Source organism: Ranitomeya imitator, chromosome 8 (genome assembly GCF_032444005.1).
Source record: "Ranitomeya imitator isolate aRanImi1 chromosome 8, aRanImi1.pri, whole genome shotgun sequence".
NCBI lineage: Eukaryota > Metazoa > Chordata > Amphibia > Anura > Dendrobatidae > Ranitomeya > Ranitomeya imitator.
This window is the reverse complement of record NC_091289.1, coordinates 5,015,262-5,033,253: the sequence shown is the minus strand read 5'-3', so window position 1 is coordinate 5,033,253 and position 17,992 is coordinate 5,015,262. Positions and strand designations below refer to the sequence as shown.

The 17,992-nt window shown below is 47.9% G+C and overlaps 2 protein-coding genes and 1 long non-coding RNA gene across 9 annotated transcripts in view; 1 reads left to right on the top strand and 2 right to left on the bottom strand.

The window, feature by feature from the left end:
• The first annotated feature begins 335 nt into the window (after positions 1–335).
• ABHD14B (abhydrolase domain containing 14B) lies at positions 336–8,111 on the top strand. Its single transcript, XM_069736120.1, has 4 exons — positions 336–402; positions 1,472–1,697; positions 7,434–7,675; positions 7,822–8,111. The coding sequence occupies exons 2-4, from the start codon at positions 1,490–1,492 to the stop codon at positions 8,002–8,004; spliced, it is 633 nt and encodes a 210-aa protein (XP_069592221.1). The 5' UTR covers positions 336–402; positions 1,472–1,489; the 3' UTR covers positions 8,005–8,111.
• Positions 8,112–8,459: 348 nt separating this feature from the next.
• LOC138647237 (uncharacterized) lies at positions 8,460–11,483 on the bottom strand. Of its 7 annotated transcripts, none has more exons than XR_011314933.1 (5): positions 10,930–11,483; positions 10,049–10,705; positions 9,952–10,005; positions 9,180–9,895; positions 8,460–8,672 (listed from the first exon to the last, which is right to left on the bottom strand). It is a non-coding gene; the product is annotated as an uncharacterized lncRNA (long non-coding RNA). The 7 variants fall into 7 exon arrangements; XR_011314929.1 differs by having other exon boundaries at positions 9,180–10,005; positions 10,049–10,382; positions 10,426–10,705; XR_011314928.1 differs by having other exon boundaries at positions 9,180–10,005; positions 10,049–10,761.
• A 223-nt stretch (positions 11,484–11,706) lies between these two features.
• The window catches only part of PARP3 (poly(ADP-ribose) polymerase family member 3), a 37,170-nt gene continuing 30,884 nt past the window's right edge, over positions 11,707–17,992 (bottom strand). The window contains exons 10-11 of the mRNA XM_069736097.1: positions 16,565–16,711; positions 11,707–12,349 (exon numbers count right to left, since the gene is read on the bottom strand). Of these exons, the coding sequence (XP_069592198.1) occupies positions 12,180–12,349; positions 16,565–16,711 (317 nt within the window). The 3' untranslated portion in view covers positions 11,707–12,179. The remainder of the gene's footprint in view (positions 12,350–16,564; positions 16,712–17,992) is intronic.

Sequence of the window (17,992 nt, the reverse complement as noted above, 5' to 3'; positions counted from 1 at the left end):
GTCCTCTGGGGGCAGTGCTGTGTTATTCCTCCTGTGTCCTCTGGGGGCAGTGCTGTGTGATTCCTCCTGTGTCCTCTGGGGTAGTGTTGTGTTATTCCCCCTGTGTCCTCTGGGGGCTGTGCTGTGTTATTCCCCCTGTGTCCTCTGGGGGCAGTGCTGTGTTATTCCTCCTGTGTCCTCTGGGGGCAGTGTTGTTATTCCCCCTGTGTCCTCTGGGGGCAGTGCTGTTATTCCCCCTGTGTCCTCTGGGGGCAGTGCTGTGTGATTCCTCCTGTGTCCTCTGGGGGCAGTGCTGTTATTCCTCATGTGTCCTCTGGGGGCAGTGCTGAGCAGATCAGAGTCTTATAATTTTTGCTTCCTGCCTGAACTTTGTATTCTGCGCGTTCCCCTTCAGGACAGGAGGTAGGAGCCGCTGATTGTTACTATTCCTCTCTGCAGTGCAGGGTCAGCTCTGCTGCTTGCACCCCCTGCACATTGTGCTGTCACCCTGCAGCAGAGAAGAGCAGACCTGGTGTTGAAGTACAACTCTCAGCGTGCACCCTGGGAGTTGTAGTTCTTCAGTCCCTGGGCAGCTGCAGGTTGCTCACACATCCTGGTCTGGGGGTCGCGCTGTGTGTGGTGGTCTGTATAGACCACCACTGTCAGTATGCAGTAGCACAATGTGACTGCCAGGTGATGATGGGATTTGTAGTCCCTCAGGGTGTGAGGCAGGTGCTATTTTGCAGTGTCAGGTGCTGGTGCATGCGCCCAGGGGTCCTCCAGGTCAGGGGGCCACTACCACGTCCTAAGCAGGTGGACCTAGCAGTGCCCAGAGACTGTCCTTCCTCAGGGACTGTGATCCGGGGTCCCGATTCCCCCTCTATAGACGGTGTGCACGGTGTGTGGGTGACGCCGCCGTCCAGTCTGGGAGGTGACCTGACGGCCGTCCTCAGCTTTCCAGGGTGCGGAGCGGATTAGGGGCCGTTTCCTGTAAGTTGAGCCGTGGGTTCAGGTGCGTTGTGTCCGGAGACGCCCGGTGCTGCCGGCTTTGGTGAATATATAGCTATATACTGCGCTGTAAAGGCGTATACACACACAGACGGGTATCAGTGCGACCCTCCTGCGGGGACTCCAGATAATCGCCGCCTGTCTGTGCTGACAACGTCCTGCCCCGGGAATGGCGGCTGTCACTTGTGTTGGGGCCGATGAGCTGCAGGTTATTGACTTGTGCTGGTGCCAGTGACCGAGGCGTCGTGTCACCTCTGCCCCGCTGCGCCCCTTCGCGTCAAAGCTATAAACCTGCCCAGCGACACACACATCGCCAGCCACACCTCAGCCCGTTGTACTGCTGCACTGTTCATCCTGAGCCTCCTGGTTCATTAGCAGAAAGACCGTGAAGCCTGAACCTCACCCCCAGGTGATCTGGGAAGCGGCAGTTTAGCTCTGAGCAGATGCCAGGAGCGGAGCTGAGGTTTCTGCTGTTTTTCCCCAGGTGACAGCGGCTGCAGAGATGGCGGAGACTCAGGTGCAGGACGGCTCCATCACTGTTTTGGGACAGAAATTATTTTACCGTGAGGCGGCTCCGGCACCGCACTCATCCAGGCCGCCCGTCCTCCTGCTGCACGGCATCAGGTTCTCCTCCAAGACCTGGCTGGAGTTGGGGACTCTGCACAAGTTAGCGGCTGCCGGACATCGCGCTGTCGCTATTGACCTGCCAGGTACAGTAGACACCGCCGGCCGCAGCCCAACATTCTCGTGTTAATGATTTACCTTTTATTGCTATCGTCATATACAGTCATGGTCAGAAGTGTTGTCACCCTTGCCTTGAAATTGTTCCAGAAAATGAAATCTTTCTCAATTATTGTAATTCCCGTGTTTTTTTATACTCAGGTTTATTTCCTTTGTGTTTATTGGAACAGCACAAAAAAAACAGAAGAAAAGGCAAAATAGACATTATTTCACACAAAACCCCCAAAATGAGCCTGACAAAATTGTTGGCACCTTTCCACAATTTTGGGTAAACAACTTTTTCTCCAGCATGTGATGCTCGTTCACACTCACCTGTGGCAAGTAACAGGTATGGGCAATATGAAAATCACACCTGAAGCCAGATAAATAGGGGAAAAGTTGCCGAGAACAGGAAGGGTAGAAGAGAACTGTCTGAGGACTTAAGGTACCTTCACACTAAACAACTTCACAACGATATCGCTAGCGATCTGTGACGTTGCAGCGTCCTGGCTAGCGATATCGTTCAGTTTGACAGGCAGCAGCGATCTGGATCCTGCTGTGATGTCGTTGGTCGCTGCAGAAAGTCCAGAACTTTATTTCGTCGCTGGACTCCCTGCAGACATCGCTGAATCGGCGTGTGTGACACCGATTCAGCGATGTCTTCACTGGTAACCGATGTTTACCCTGGTTACCGGCATCGTTGGTCGCTGGAGAGCGACCAAACAGCTACGCTGCAGCGATCGACATCGTTGTCGGTATCGCTGCAGCGTCTGTTGTGAATTCTGTTGTCAGGCTCCCTCCTGTGGTCATGAATGGTACTTCGGCTGGTTCTGTCCATGGACTTTCTCTGGTGCCTGTGGGTGTTTCGGAGTTTCCTTCCACAGGTGACGAGGCTAATTCGTTAGTGGGCTGCTCTATTTGACTCCACTTGGATCTTTGCCCCATGCCAGCTGTCAATGTTGTACTATGGCTCCAGTTCACTCCTGGATCGTTCTGAGTTCCTGTTGCTCCAGCAGAAGCTAAGTTCTTCTGTGCTATTTTGCTTGTTTGCTATTTTTTCTGTCCAGCTTGCTTTTGTCAATATTGCCTTGCTTGCTGGAAGCTCTGGGACGCAGAGGGGCGCCTCCTGCACCGTGAGTCGGTGCGGAAGGTATTTTTCCCTGCACTCTCTGCGTGGTCTTTTGTAGGTTTTTGTGCTGACCGCAAAGTAACCTTTTCTATCCTCGGTCTGTTCAGTAAGTCGGGCCTCACTTTGCTAAATCTATTTCATCTCTGTGTTTGTATTTTCGTCTTTACTCATAGTCATTATATGTGGGGGGCTGCCTTTTCCTTTGGGGAATTTCTCTGAGGCAAGGTAGGCTTTATTTTTCTATCTTCAGGGCTAGCTAGTTTCTTAGGCTGTGCCGAGTTGCATAGGGAGCGTTAGGCGCAATCCACGGCTATTTCTAGTGTGTTTTGATAGGTTTAGGGATTGCGGTCAGCAGAGTTCCCACGTCCCAGAGCTCGTCCTTATTATCAGTAACAATCAGGTCCATTATTTGTCCAAACCACCGGATCATAACAAGCGTCGCTTAGTGTGAAGGTACCTTAAGAGAACCAAAATTGTTGAACAATATCAAGGTTACAAGCCCATCTCCAGAGATCTTCATGTTCTTTTGTCCTCAGTGCGTAATCAAGAGGTTCACAACCCATAGCACTGCAGCTAATCTCCCTGGACGTAGATGGCACAGAAAAATTGATGAAAGGTTATAAGTCAGGATAATTCGGATGGTGGATAAGGCCCAATCAAGGTCCAAAGAAATGCAAGCTGTCCTGCAGGGTCAGTGGGCATCAGTGTCAGCGCGTACTAGCTGTCCACATGTGAATGAAATTAAACGCTATGACAGGAGACCCCAGAGGACCCCACTGCTGAAACAGTCATAAAAAAGTTAAACTGGAGTTTGCCATTATGTATGTAAGCCAAAATCCATCTGGGAAAGTGTCTTGTGGACAGATGAGACCAAGATGGAGCTTTTTGGTAAAGCACATCATTCTACTGTGTACCAAAAAGAGAATGAGGCTACAAAGAAAAGAACACAATACCTACAGTCAGATATGGTGGAGGGTTACTGATGTGTTGCTTTGCTGCCTCTATAGATTACATATACACTGTTCCAAATTATTATGCAAATTATATTTCCTCATGTTTTCTCTACATTACCTATCTGAACTGCAGTCATTGTTATTTTCCAGTCATCTACTATTCTAGTATAATTGCAATGTTTTGGAACAAACTGCCTATGAAAACAGTATCTTTAAAAAATAAATAAATAAACACTCAAAATGCAGGTTCCAAATTATACACAGCAGAGTTTTCAACCTTTTTTATTTAATTTTGAACAATAAAATGGTCAATTGTGAAGTTGTAAGCATTATCAGCTTATTACAAAATGAAATCAAACAGTTTTCAAGTGAAATCTTTATTCTAGGTGATGTTACATTTGCACATAGGGCCCTTGTTGGAAAGAAGCTTCTGAACTCTCTTGTCCATTGAATTTGTCAGTTTTTGGATGGTTTCTGCTCCAATTGTTTTGCATGTGGACAGAATCCCCTCCCAGAGCTGTTGCTTAGATGTGAACGGCCTCCCGCCATCATAGATTCTCCTTTTGATGATGCTCCAGAGGTTCTCAATGGGGTTGAGGTCAGGGGAAGATGGTGGCCGCACCATAAGATTGTCCTCTTTTATGCCCATAGCAGCCAGAGATGCAGATGTGTTTTTTGCAGCATGAGACGGTGCATTATCATGCATGAAAATGATCTTGCCTCGGAAAGCGCGGTTCTTCCTCTTGAACCATGGCAGGAAGTGTTGTTTTAGAAACTCCACATAGATTATGGAGTTCATCTTTACCCCTTCAGGGATCATAAAGGGGCCAACAATCTCTCTCCCCATGATTCCAGCTCAAAACATTACTCCACCTCCTCCTTGTTGGCGCCTTAGCCATGTTTTCATGGGGTTTCCATCAATCAGCCATCCTCCTCTCCATCCATCTGGACCATCGAGCGTTGTGCGGCACTTATCGGTGAACACAACAGTTTGAACGTCAGTCTTCATGTATTGTTTGGCCACTGGAGCCGTTTCTGCTTGTGTGCAGTGGATAGAGGGGGTCGACAGGATCCGCACAGCTGCAAACCTCTGAAGGACCCTGCATCTTGTTGTTCTGGGGATGTTGGAGGCACCAGCAGCTCCATAAACTTGTCTGCTGCTATGACGAGGCATCTTTGCTGCTGCTCTTTTAACCTTACGCAATTGCCTGTTGGAAAGAGTCCTCAATTTTTCCTTATCAGCACGCACACGTGTGCTGGGAATCAGCTACAGACTTCTGGATTGTGCGATGATCACGATGAAGTGTCTTGGCAATGTTGATTGTAGTCATGCCTTGACCTAAATATTTTTATACAATTTGTTGCTTCTCAGCAGCCGACACATCCTTTTTCTTTCCCATTTTGGCCATAAATGTAGGAATAATGTGGAACAGCCTTCTTAAGTCGTCTTGCCTTTACACACCGGCCAAACTAATGTGCACAGGTATCTGCAACTGCTCTCAGTGATATAAAGACCCTGACACACATCACCATCAATGAGTGTAAATGACAAACAACAAAGTTCTAACCTTATCACTCCGAAACTCCTTGTGCAGAATCATTTGGAACACCGTGTAGATACATAGATTACCAAAGGATTTGGGGGGCAAAGTAGGTGCCCAGTGTTAGAAAGCTGGTGTGCCTCCAAGGTCACGGGTCTTCCAGCAGAACAATGACCCCAAACATGCTTCAAGAAGCCCCCAGAAATGGATGGAAAGTGCCGGAGAATTCTGAAGTGGCAGCAATGAGTCCGGATGTAAATCCCATAGATCCCCTGTGGAGAGATCTCACAAGGACTGTAGGGAGAACACGAAATATGAGAGCGGGAGCGGATCGTAAGAAGAGTCCAAGATCCCGGCAGAGAGGAGGAAGAAGCTGTGATGGTGATAGGGAGCGACTGATCGCAGAGGTTTATTCCACAGGACGTGCAGCCAAATAGTGTGTGGAGGGTGTCAGCAATTTTGTCAGGCCCTTTTGGGGGAGTTTGTGTGAAATTGTGCCCAATTTCCTTGTTTGTGCTGTTCCAATACACACTGTAGTCACTGAGCACAATCCTGATCACAGGTATCAGTGTAATCAGTATAACGGCACCGACCTGACACTGTCTGTAGTCAATGAGCACAATCCTGATCACAGGTATCAGTGTAATCAGTATACCGGTGCCGACCTGACACTGTCTGCAGTCACTGAGCACAATCCTGATCACAGGTATCAGTGTAATCAGTATAACGGCACCGACCTGACACTGTCTGTAGTTACTGAGCATAATCCTGATCACAGGTATCAGTGTAATCAGTATACCGGTGCCGACCTGACACTGTCTGTAGTCACTGAGCACAATCCTGATCACAGGTATCAGTGTAATCAGTATAAAGGCGCCGACCTGACACTGTCTGTAGTCACTGAGCACAATCCTGATCACAGGTATCAGTGTAATCAGTATAACGGCACCGACCTGACACTGTCTGTAGTCAATGAGCACAATCCTGATCACAGGTATCAGTGTAATCAGTATAACGGCACCAACCTGACACTGTCTGTAGTTACTGAGCATAATCCTGATCACAGGTATCAGTGTAATCAGTATAACGGCACCGACCTGACACTGTCTGTAGTCACTGAGCACAATCCTGATCACAGGTATCAGTGTAATCAGTATAACGGCTCCGACCTGACACTGTCTGTAGTCACTGAGCACAATCCTGATCACAAGTATCAGTGTAATCAGTATAACGGCACCGACCTGACACTGTCTGTAGTCACTGAGCACAATCCTGATCACAGGTATCAGTGTAATCAGTATAACGGCTCCGACCTGACACTGTCTGTAGTCACTGAGCACAATCCTGATCACAGGGACACTTTAGGCTATGTTCAGATTGCGTTTTAGCAGTCCATCTAACGGACGGCATTACACAGCGGCATAACGTGGTGTAACTCAGTCCGTTAACGCCGCCACTTAGCTCTATTTCGGGCGCGTCGTGTGCGCTAGCGATTTGCTGTCATTGAGTGACGGACCCTGGGACGCGGGTTGCAGCGTTTCCGGCTCCGTTACTGCTAGCTCTATCTGCGCTAGCGATATGACATATCAGCACTGGCGTTAATGCATGTGTGAACCCGGCCTTACAGAGCAACTCATTTTCATCTTGATTCCATAAATTAATAATACACATGAAGATAAGTAACTTTGTAATAGATCTTAGAGAGATCTGCTTCTTTCTCTGCGTGTTCAGTGAAATCTCTCATTACGGAGATTGGAGATGGCGGCTGCTACAGATACAGTTTTATGTGGATGGGAGGAGCTAGAGCCAGAGCTCCGCCCCTCCTATCTGGATAGAATCTCTTGTCAGTAATGTAACCATTGACTGGATACAGATTTGACCTCAGAATTGAGAATTTTGAGCGATCGATCAGTTCTGGCAGAGAAAGAAGCAGATTTCTCTGATTAGATTTATTACAAAGTTTCTTATTTTCACATGTTCTATTGATTTATGGAATAAAAATTAAAGTGACAGACTCCCTTTAATCCGTCTTTCCAGCCTGGACCCCTTTGTTGGTGATTGCTCGTTGGTTTTGTCGGTCATATTCTGATCCCGATTTTCTAGGTCTCGGCTGCTCATCGGAGGCGACGGCCCCCAGCCCATTAGGGGAACCTGCGCCTCCCGGCTTCATACAAGACGTCTTGGATGCCCTGAATCTGGCCCCCGCGGTGATCGTCAGCCCCTCTCTGAGCGGCATGTACTCGCTGCCCTTCGTCCTGAATAACCCACAAGGTGTCGCTGCGTATGTGCCCGTCGCTCCCATCTGTACAGACAAGTTTACAGCGCAGGATTACGGCCGAGTCCAGGTAACAATGTGACAACCATGTGAGCATAGAGTGGTTAAAGGCAGTGGAGATATTCCCACAATGCACTGCATCAGAACATGCAATAGGTCCCCTTTAAGGGAGACTCCGGGCAGGGGCCGTCTCATGTTGACCTCTTTGCTCTCTAGTTTCCAGCTCTGATCGTTTACGGTGACGGCGATGAACAGATGGGAGAAACGTCGCTGCACAATCTGCAGAACCTGCCCAATAGCCAGGTGTTCTGCATGAAGGGGGCGGGACACGCCTGTTACCTGGACGACCCCGACGCCTGGCACCGCCGCCTCCTGGAATTCCTTGGCAGCCTGAAATAAGGAGAATGGCCTCGTCCTCATGTTCCGATGTTCAGCAGGAAGCCTCCGATCTGCGGCCTGTAGACCGATCAATGACCGATCACCGCCAATAAAGAGATTATTAACGAGTTTAGGTTCTGTATGATGTGAATAGCGGGGGGACGCGCGGTACCACGGAGGGCGGGGGTGACGGGATGAGCTGTCACGTGGCCAAGTCGTCCGCACCCTCTGGGTCACAGTAACAACAGTTCAACAGAAATGAAACAATGTTGCAAAAATCTAAATTCAATAGTTAAGTGTTTCTGACAATTCTATTGGGGGGAGGGGCGCAGCTCAGACCAGTGCATCTCCCAGTGAGGGTCCGCAGCAATATCTGTGGGGGCCACAGCCAGAACATACAGGGGACAATGACTTATACAAGGCTGTGAGAGCAGGACTCGACCCGCTGCCATTACAGAAGCACCGGCCCTTTAAGATTCTCATTATTCCAGCTTTTCTTTATTATGTGCAATGTTTATACAACAAAGGAAAAGTAACAAAACGCAAATGTAAATAATAAACAAATATGTAGCAGAGAGGAGGAGTGCAAAAGCCAAGGAGTCCCAGCACGGCCGTATATAGGGGGCCGACAACCTGTCACACAGGATATATACCGGCAGGTTGTCAGCAGTATACAGGGGGTCGACAACCTGTCACACAGGATATATACCGGCAGGTTGTCAGCAGTATACAGGGGGTCGACAACCTCTCACACAGGATATATATCGGCAGGTTATCAGCAGTATAGAGGGGGCCGACAACCTCTCACACAGGATATATACCGGCAGGTTGTCAGCAGTATATAGGGGGCCGACAACCTCTCACACAGGATATATACCGGCAGGTTGTCAGCAGTATAGAGGGGGCCGACAACCTCTCACACAGGATATATACCGGCAAGTTGTCAGCAGTATAAAGGGGGCCGACAACCTCTCACACAGGATATATACCGGCAGGTTGTCAGCAGTATATAGGGGGCCGACAACCTCTCACACAGGATATATATCGGCAGGTTGTCGGCAGTATATAGGGGGCCGACAACCTCTCACACAGGATATATATCAGCAGGTTGTCAGCAGTATACAGGGGGCCGACAACCTCTCACACAGGATATATATCAGCAGGTTGTCAGCAGTATATAGGGGGGGCCCGACAACCTCTCACACAGGATATACCGGCAGGTTGTCGGCAGTATATAGGGGGCTGACAACCTCTCACACAGGATATACCGGCAGGTTGTCAGCAGTATATAGGGGGCTGACAACCTCTCACACAGGATATATACCGGCAGGTTGTCGGCAGTATACAGAGGGCCGACAACCTCTCACACAGGATATATACCGGCAGGTTGTCGGCAGTATAGAGGGGGCCGACAACCTCTCACACAGGATATATACCGGCAGGTTGTCTGCAGTATAGAGGGGGCCGACAACCTCTCACACAGGATATACCGGCAGGTTGTCAGCAGTATATAGGGGGCTGACAACCTCTCACACAGGATATATACCGGCAGGTTGTCGGCAGTATAGAGGGGGCCGACAACCTCTCACACAGGATATATACCGGCAGGTTGTCGGCAGTATAGAGGGGGCCGACAACCTCTCACACAGGATATACCGGCGGGTTGTCAGCAGTATACAGGGGGCCGACAACCTCTCACACAGGATATATATCGGCAGGTTGTCGGCAGTATACAGGGGGCCGACAACCTCTCACACAGGATATACCGGCGGGTTGTCAGCTGTATAGAGGGGGACGAGAACCTCTCACACCGGATATATACCGGCAGGTTGTCAGCAGTATAGAGGGGGCCGACAACCTTTCACACAGGATATACCGGCGGGTTGTCAGCAGTATAGAGGGGGCCGACAACCTCTCACACAGGATATATACCGGCAGGTTGTTGGCAGTATAGAGGGGGCCGACAACCTCACACACAGGATATACCGGCGGGTTGTCGGCAGTATACAGGGGGCCGACAACCTCTCACACAGGATATGCCGGCAGTATACAGGGGGCCGACAACCTCTCACACAGGATATATATCGGCAGGTTGTCGGCAGTATAGAGGGGGCCGACAACCTCTCACACAGGATATATACCGGCAGGTTGTCAGCAGTATACAGGGGGCCGACAACCTCTCACACAGGATATATACCGGCAGGTTGTCGGCAGTATACAGGGGGCCGACAACCTCTCACACAGGATATATACCGGCGGGTTGTCAGCAGTATAGAGGGGGCCGACAACCTCTCACACAGGATATATACCGGCAGGTTGTTGGCAGTATAGAGGGGGCCGACAACCTCACACACAGGATATACCGGCGGGTTGTCGGCAGTATACAGGGGGCCGACAACCTCTCACACAGGATATGCCGGCAGTATACAGGGGGCCGACAACCTCTCACACAGGATATATATCGGCAGGTTGTCGGCAGTATAGAGGGGGCCGACAACCTCTCACACAGGATATATACCGGCAGGTTGTCAGCAGTATACAGGGGGCCGACAACCTCTCACACAGGATATATACCGGCAGGTTGTCGGCAGTATACAGGGGGCCGACAACCTCTCACACAGGATATATACCGGCAGGTTGTCGGCAGTATACAGGGGGCCGACAACCTCTCACACAGGATATATACCGGCGGGTTGTCAGCAGTATAGAGGGGGCCGACAACCTCTCAAACAGGATATATACCGGCGGGTTGTCAGCAGTATAGAGGGGGCCGACAACCTCTCACACAGGATATATACCGGCGGGTTGTCGGCAGTATACAGGGGGCCGACAACCTCTCACACAGGATATATACCGGCAGGTTGTCAGCAGTATATAGGGGGCCGACAACCTCTCACACAGGATATATATCGGCAGGTTGTCGGCAGTATATAGGGGGCCGACAACCTCTCACACAGGATATACCGGCGGGTTGTCAGCAGTATACAGGGGGCCGACAACCTCTCAGACAGGATATACCGGCGGGTTGTCAGCAGTATAGAGGGGCTGATGCTGTACAATAAGGTGTTAATGATCTGACATTACAATCCTCGTTACTCCGGCTTCACTCCTTTCTACACATTGGGGGAGGGGGGGGCACATTATTTTGGCTGATATCTTAGTCCTGATGCAGAATACGGCGGCCGGTAATTTCGCTCCTCTTGCAGAAGACATCATTTACATATCTTTTTTCCCAAGGGGCTTTGCCTTGTATGTGAGACTCCCCACGACAGACCCCTCACAAATGGAAACGATGCCCCTAAAAGAAAAGATTTCACTTTACATTTGCGGCTGAGCTCCTCTAAAGGTACCGTCACACTAAGCGACGCTGCAGCGATACCGACAACGATCCGGATCGCTGCAGCGTCGCTGTTTGGTCGCTGGAGAGCTGTCACACAGACAGCTCTCCAGCGACCAACGATGCCGGTAACCAGGGTAAACATCGGGTGACTAAGCGCAGGGCCGCGCTTAGTAACCCGATGTTTACCCTGGTTACCAGCGTAAAAAAACAAACAGTACATACTTACATTCAGCTGTCTGTCCCTTGCCGTCTGTTTGCTGCACTGACTGCTGGCCGCAAAGTGAAAGTGAAAGCACAGCACAGCGGTGAGTCACACAGCGGTGACTAACCGCTGTGGCTGTGCTCTGCTTTCACTTTACGGCCAGCAGTCAGTGCAGGAACCAGACGGCAAGGGACAGACAGCTGAATGTAAGTATGTACTGTTTGTTTTTTTACGGGTAAACATCGGGTTACTAAGCGCGGCCCTGCGCTTAGTTACCCGATGTTTACCCTGGTTACCGGTGAAGACATCGCTGAATCGGTGTCACACACGCCGATTCAGCGATGTCTACGGGGAGTCCAGCGACGAAATAAAGTTCTGGACTTTCTTCCCCGACCAGCGATCTCCCAGCAGGGGCCTGATCGCTGCTGCCTGTCACACTGGACGATATCGCTAGCCAGGACGCTGCAACGTCACGGATCGCTAGCGATATCGTCTAGTGTGACAGTACCTTTATGCTTCGCTAATGTCTCCTTCACACAGACGGTCTCCAGCCTCATGGCGGGGGGTCCGGAGCCGTCTCCGGATAAAGCAGCTTCTTCCATATTCAGGGGCTATGGAGTCAACACCTAGAAATGAGGAGGAGCAGGACACAGCCTAAAACTGCAGTAACAGGAGGTAGCGCAGCCGAGCCTGACTCTCCCGGTACACCAGGTACTCGCTCTGAGAGAAGTGGGAGTTCTTGAACTTGGACACAGTAATTGGTTTTCCTTGTGGAACAATAATCTTCCTCCCATCCAACGTCAGCTCATGGTCCATGGAGGGATCTATGGAAAGAAATCAACGAGATCACGGAGAGTCACTGCGTACATACATTACTGCTCCTGTATTATCCTCCAGAGCTGCACTCACTATTCTGCTGATGCAGTCACTGTGTACATACATTACATATCCTGAGTTACCTCCTGTATTATACCCCAGAGCTGCACTCACTATTCTGCTGGTGCAGTCACTGTGTACATACATTACATTACAGATCCTGAGTTACCTCCTGTATTATACCCCAGAGCTGCACTCACTATTCTGCTGGTGCAGTCACGGTGTACATACATTACTGATCCTGAGTTACATCCTGTATTATACCCCAGAGCTGCACTCACTATTCTGCTGGTGCAGTCACTGTGTACATACATTACTGATCCTGAGTTACCTCCTGTATTATACTCCAGAGCTGCACTCACTATTCTGCTGGTGCAGTCACTGTGTACATACATTACATTACAGATCCTGAGTTACATCCTGTATTATACTCCAGAGCTGCACTCACTATTCTGCTGGTGCAGTCACGGTGTACATACATTACATTACTGATCCTGAGTTACATCCTGTATTATACTCCAGAGCTGCGCTCACTATTCTGCTGGTGCAGTCACTGTGTACATACATTACTGATCCTGAGTTACCTCCTGTATTATACCCCAGAGCTGCACTCACTATTCTGCTGGTGCAGTCACTGTGTACATACATTACATCACTGATCCTGAGTTACATCCTGTATTATACCCCAGAGCTGCACTCACTATTCTGCTGGTGCAGTCACTGTGTACATACATTACATTACTGATCCTGAGTTACCTCCTGTATTATACCCCAGAGCTGCACTCACTATTCTGCTGGTGCAGTCACTGTGTACATACATTACTGATCCTGAGTTACATCCTGTATTATACCTGTTATGACCTGGTGGTTAGGAGCACCCGGTACGACCTGATAGTTAAACTTACACAAGACAAGCTATGGGAAGTGGGAGCTCTGCTGACCGCAAGCCCTAATCCTATCACAACAACTAGAAGTAGCCGTGGAGCGTACCTGACTCTCCCTAGACGCCTCTTCACAGCCTAAGAGCTAGCTAGCCCTAGAGATAGAAAATAAAGCGTACCTTGCCTCAGAGAAATTCCCCAAAGGTAAAGGTAGCCCCCCACATATAATGACTGTGAGTTAAGATGAAAGTCACAAACATAGAAATGAAACAGGTTTCAGCAAAGGGAGGCCAGACTTACTAAACAGACAGAGGATAGGAAAGGTATCTTTGCGGTCAGCACAAAAAACCACGCAGAGTGTGCAAAAAGACCTCCGCACCGACTCATGGTGCGGAGATGCCACTCTGCATCCCAGAGCTTCCAGCTAGCAAGACAAAATCATGATATCCAGCTGGACAAGGAAACAATTAACAAATAATAACTATCAGGAACTTAGCTTCTGCTGGAATAGACAGGTCACCAGAAAGATCCAAGAGCGAACTGAACCAATGCAGGAACATTGACAGCTGGCATGGAGTAACGATCTGAGTGGAGTTAAATAGAGCAGCCAACCAAAGGATAAACCACGTCACCTGTGTAAGGAACCTCAGAAGCAGCAGCTTCACTCATAGCCACCAGAGGGATCCCATAGACAGAACTCGCCGAAGTACCATTCACGACCACAGGAGGGAGCTAGACAACAGAATTCACAACAGTACCCCCCCCCCCCCTTGAGGAGGGGTCACCGAACCCTCACCAGAGCCCCCAGGCCGATCAGGATGAGCCAAATGAAAGGCACAAACTAGATCGGCAGCATGAACATCAGAGGCAAAAACCCAGGAATTATCTTCCTGACAATAACCCTTCCACTTGACCAGGTACTGGAGTTTCCGTCTCGAAACACGAGAATCCAAAATCTTCTCCACAATATACTCCAACTCCCCCTCGACCAACACCGGGGCAGGAGGATCAACGGAGGGAACCATATGCGCCACGTATCTCCGCAACAACGACCTATGGAACACATTATGGATGGCAAAAGAAGCAGGAAGGTCCAAACGAAATGACACAGGATTAAGAACTTCAGAAATCTTATATGGCCCAATGAAACGAGGCTTAAACTTAGGAGAGGAAACCTTCATAGGAACATGACGAGATGACAACCAAACAAAATCCCCAACACGAAGTCGGGGACCAACACAGCGCCGGCGGTTAGCGAAACGTTGAGCCTTCTCCTGGGACAATGTCAAATTGTCAACCACATGAGTCCAAATTTGCTGTAACCTGTCCACCACCGTATCCACACCAGGACAGTCCGAAGACTCAACCTGCCCTGAAGAGAAACGAGGATGGAAACCAGAATTACAGAAAAAAGGAGAAACTAAAGTAGCCGAGCTGGCCCGATTATTAAGGGCGAACTCAGCCAAAAGCAAGAAGGACACCCAATCATCCTGATCAGCAGAAACAAAGCATCTCAGATATGTATCCAAAGTCTGATTAGTTCGTTCGGTTTGGCCATTAGCCTGAGGATGGAAAGCCGAAGAAAAAGACAAATCAATGCCCATCCTAGCACAAAATGCTCGCCAAAACCTCGAAACAAACTGGGAACCTCTGTCCGAAACGATGTTCTCCGGAATGCCATGTAAACGAACCACATGCTGGAAAAACAATGGCACCAAATCAGAGGAGGAAGGCAATTTAGACAAGGGTACCAAATGGACCATCTTAGAGAAGCGATCACAGACCACCCAAATGACCGACATCCTTTGAGAAACAGGGAGATCAGAAATAAAATCCATGGAAATATGCGTCCAGGGCCTCATCGGGACCGGCAAGGGCAAAAGCAACCCACTGGCACGAGAACAGCAGGGCTTAGCCCGAGCACAAGTCCCACAGGACTGCACAAAAGAACGCACATCCCGTGACAAGGAAGGCCACCAAAAGGATCTAGCCACCAAATCTCTGGTACCAAAGATTCCAGGATGACCAGCCAACACCGAACAATGAACCTCAGAGATAACTCTACTAGTCCATCTATCAGGAACAAACAGTTTCTCCGTAGGACAACGGTCAGGTCTATCAGCCTGAAACTTCTGCAGCACCCGCCGCAAATCAGGGGAGATGGCAGACAAAATTACCCCCTCTTTAAGAATACCCGCCGGCTCAGGAACACCCGGAGAATCGGGCACAAAACTCCTAGACAGGGCATCAGCCTTCACATTCTTAGATCCCGGAAGGTGTGAAACCACAAAATCAAAACGGGAGAAAAACAGCGACCATCGAGCCTGTCTAGGATTCAACCGTTTGGCAGACTCGAGATAAGTCAAATTCTTGTGATCCGTCAAGACCACCACGCGATGTTTAGCTCCTTCAAGCCAATGTCGCCACTCCTCGAATGCCCACTTCATGGCCAACAACTCTCGATTGCCAACATCATAATTGCACTCAGCAGGCGAGAATTTTCTAGAAATACACATATAATGACTGAGTTAAGATGAAGTCACAAACATAGAAATGAAACAGATTTCAGCAAAGGGAGGCCAGACTTACTAAACAGACTGAGGATAGGAAAGGTAACTTTGCGGTCAGCACAAAAAACTACAAAAGACCACGCAGTGTGTGCAAAAAGACCTCCGCACCGACTCACGGTGCGGAGATGCCACTCTTCCAGCTAGCAAGACAAAATCATGATATCCAGCTGGACAAGGAAACAATGAACAAATAATAACTATCAGGAACTTAGCTTCTGCTGGAATAGACAGGTCACCAGAAAGATCCAAGAGCGAACTGAACCAATGCAGGAACATTGACAGCTGGCATGGAGTAACGATCTGAGCGGAGTTAAATAGAGCAGCCAGCCACAGTATAAACCACGTCACCTGTGTAAGGAACCTCAGAAGCAGCAGCTTCACTCACAGCCACCAGAGGGAGTCCATGGACAGAACTCGCCGAAGTACCATTCACGACCACAGGAGGGAGTTCGACAACAGAATTCACAACATATACCCCAGAGCTGCACTCACTATTCTGCTGGTGCAGTCACTGTGTACATACATTACTGATCCTGAGTTACATCCTGTATTATACTCCAGAGCTGCACTCACTATTCTGTAATGGACAAACATGCTTATCTGTGCTCCTTTATGGCCTGGTTTAGTTACTCTGAAGTATTATACACAGTGTGTGTTGTGTAATGGGGAGTATAAACCTGCATGTGGATAATATGTTCTGTGGGATTCGCACCTGGCTCAGTTATTCCACGCGCCACAACGCTGTCATAGCCCTTTGGAGCAACTCTCAAAGAAGAATCGTCACTTGTAATATGGTACTCTTTCCCCAGCACCACTTCATTTAAGAACATGATTCCTAGACGACTGGAGGTGCAACCGACTGCAAGAAGACAAACCAACAAAATATAGATATTCAACAGTCGATCAAAGTATACTAGCCCTTAGGGGGCAGCATTATAGTAGTTATATTCTTGTACATAGGAGCAGCATTATAGTAGTTATATTCTTGTACATAGGGGGCAGTATTATAGTAGTTATATTCTTGTACATAGGGGCAGTATTATAGTAGTTATATTCTCCCATAGGAGCAGTATTATAGTAGTTATATTCTTGTACATAGGAGCAGTATTATAGTAGTTATATTCTCCCATAGGAGCAGTATTATAGTAGTTATATTCTTGTACATAGGAGCAGTATTATAGTAGATATATTCTTGTACATAAGAGCAGTATTATAGTAGTTATATTCTTGTACATAGGGGCAGTATTATAGTAGTTATATTCTTGTACATAGGAGCAGTATTATAGTAGTTATATTCTTGTATATAGGGCAGTATTATAGTAGTTATATTCTTGTACATAGGAGCAGTATTATAGTAGTTATATTCTTGTACATAGGAGCAGTATTATAGTAGTTATATTCTTGTACATAGGGGCAGTATTATAGTAGTTATATTCTTGTACATTGGAGCAGTATTATAGTAGTTATATTCTTGTACATAGGGGCAGTATTATAGTAGTTATATTCTTGTACATAGGAGCAGTATTATAGTAGTTATATTCCTGTACACAGGAGCAGTATTATAGTAGTTATATTCCTGTACACAGGAGCAGTATTATAGTAGTTATATTCTTGTACATAGGAGCAGTATTATAGTAGCTATATTCTTGTACATAGGGGCAGTATTATAGTAGTTATATTCTTGTACATAGGAGCAGTATTATAGTAGTTATATTCTTGTACATAGGAGCAGTATTATAGTAGCTATATTCTTGTACATAGGAGCAGTATTATAGTAGTTATATTCTTGTACATAGGAGCAGTATTATAGTAGCTATATTCTTGTACATAGGGGCAGTATTATAGTAGTTATATTCTTGTACATAGGAGCAGTATTATAGTAGTTATATTCTTGTACATAGGAGCAGTATTATAGTAGTTATATTCTTGTATATAGGGCAGTATTATAGTAGTTATATTCTTGTACATAGGGGCAGTATTATAGTAGTTATATTCTTATACATAAGAGCAGTATTATAGTAGTTATATTCTTGTACATAGGAGCAGTATTATAGTAGTTATATTCTTGTACATAGGGGCAGTATTATAGTAGTTATATTCTTGTACATAGGGGCAGTATTATAGTAGTTATATTCTTGTA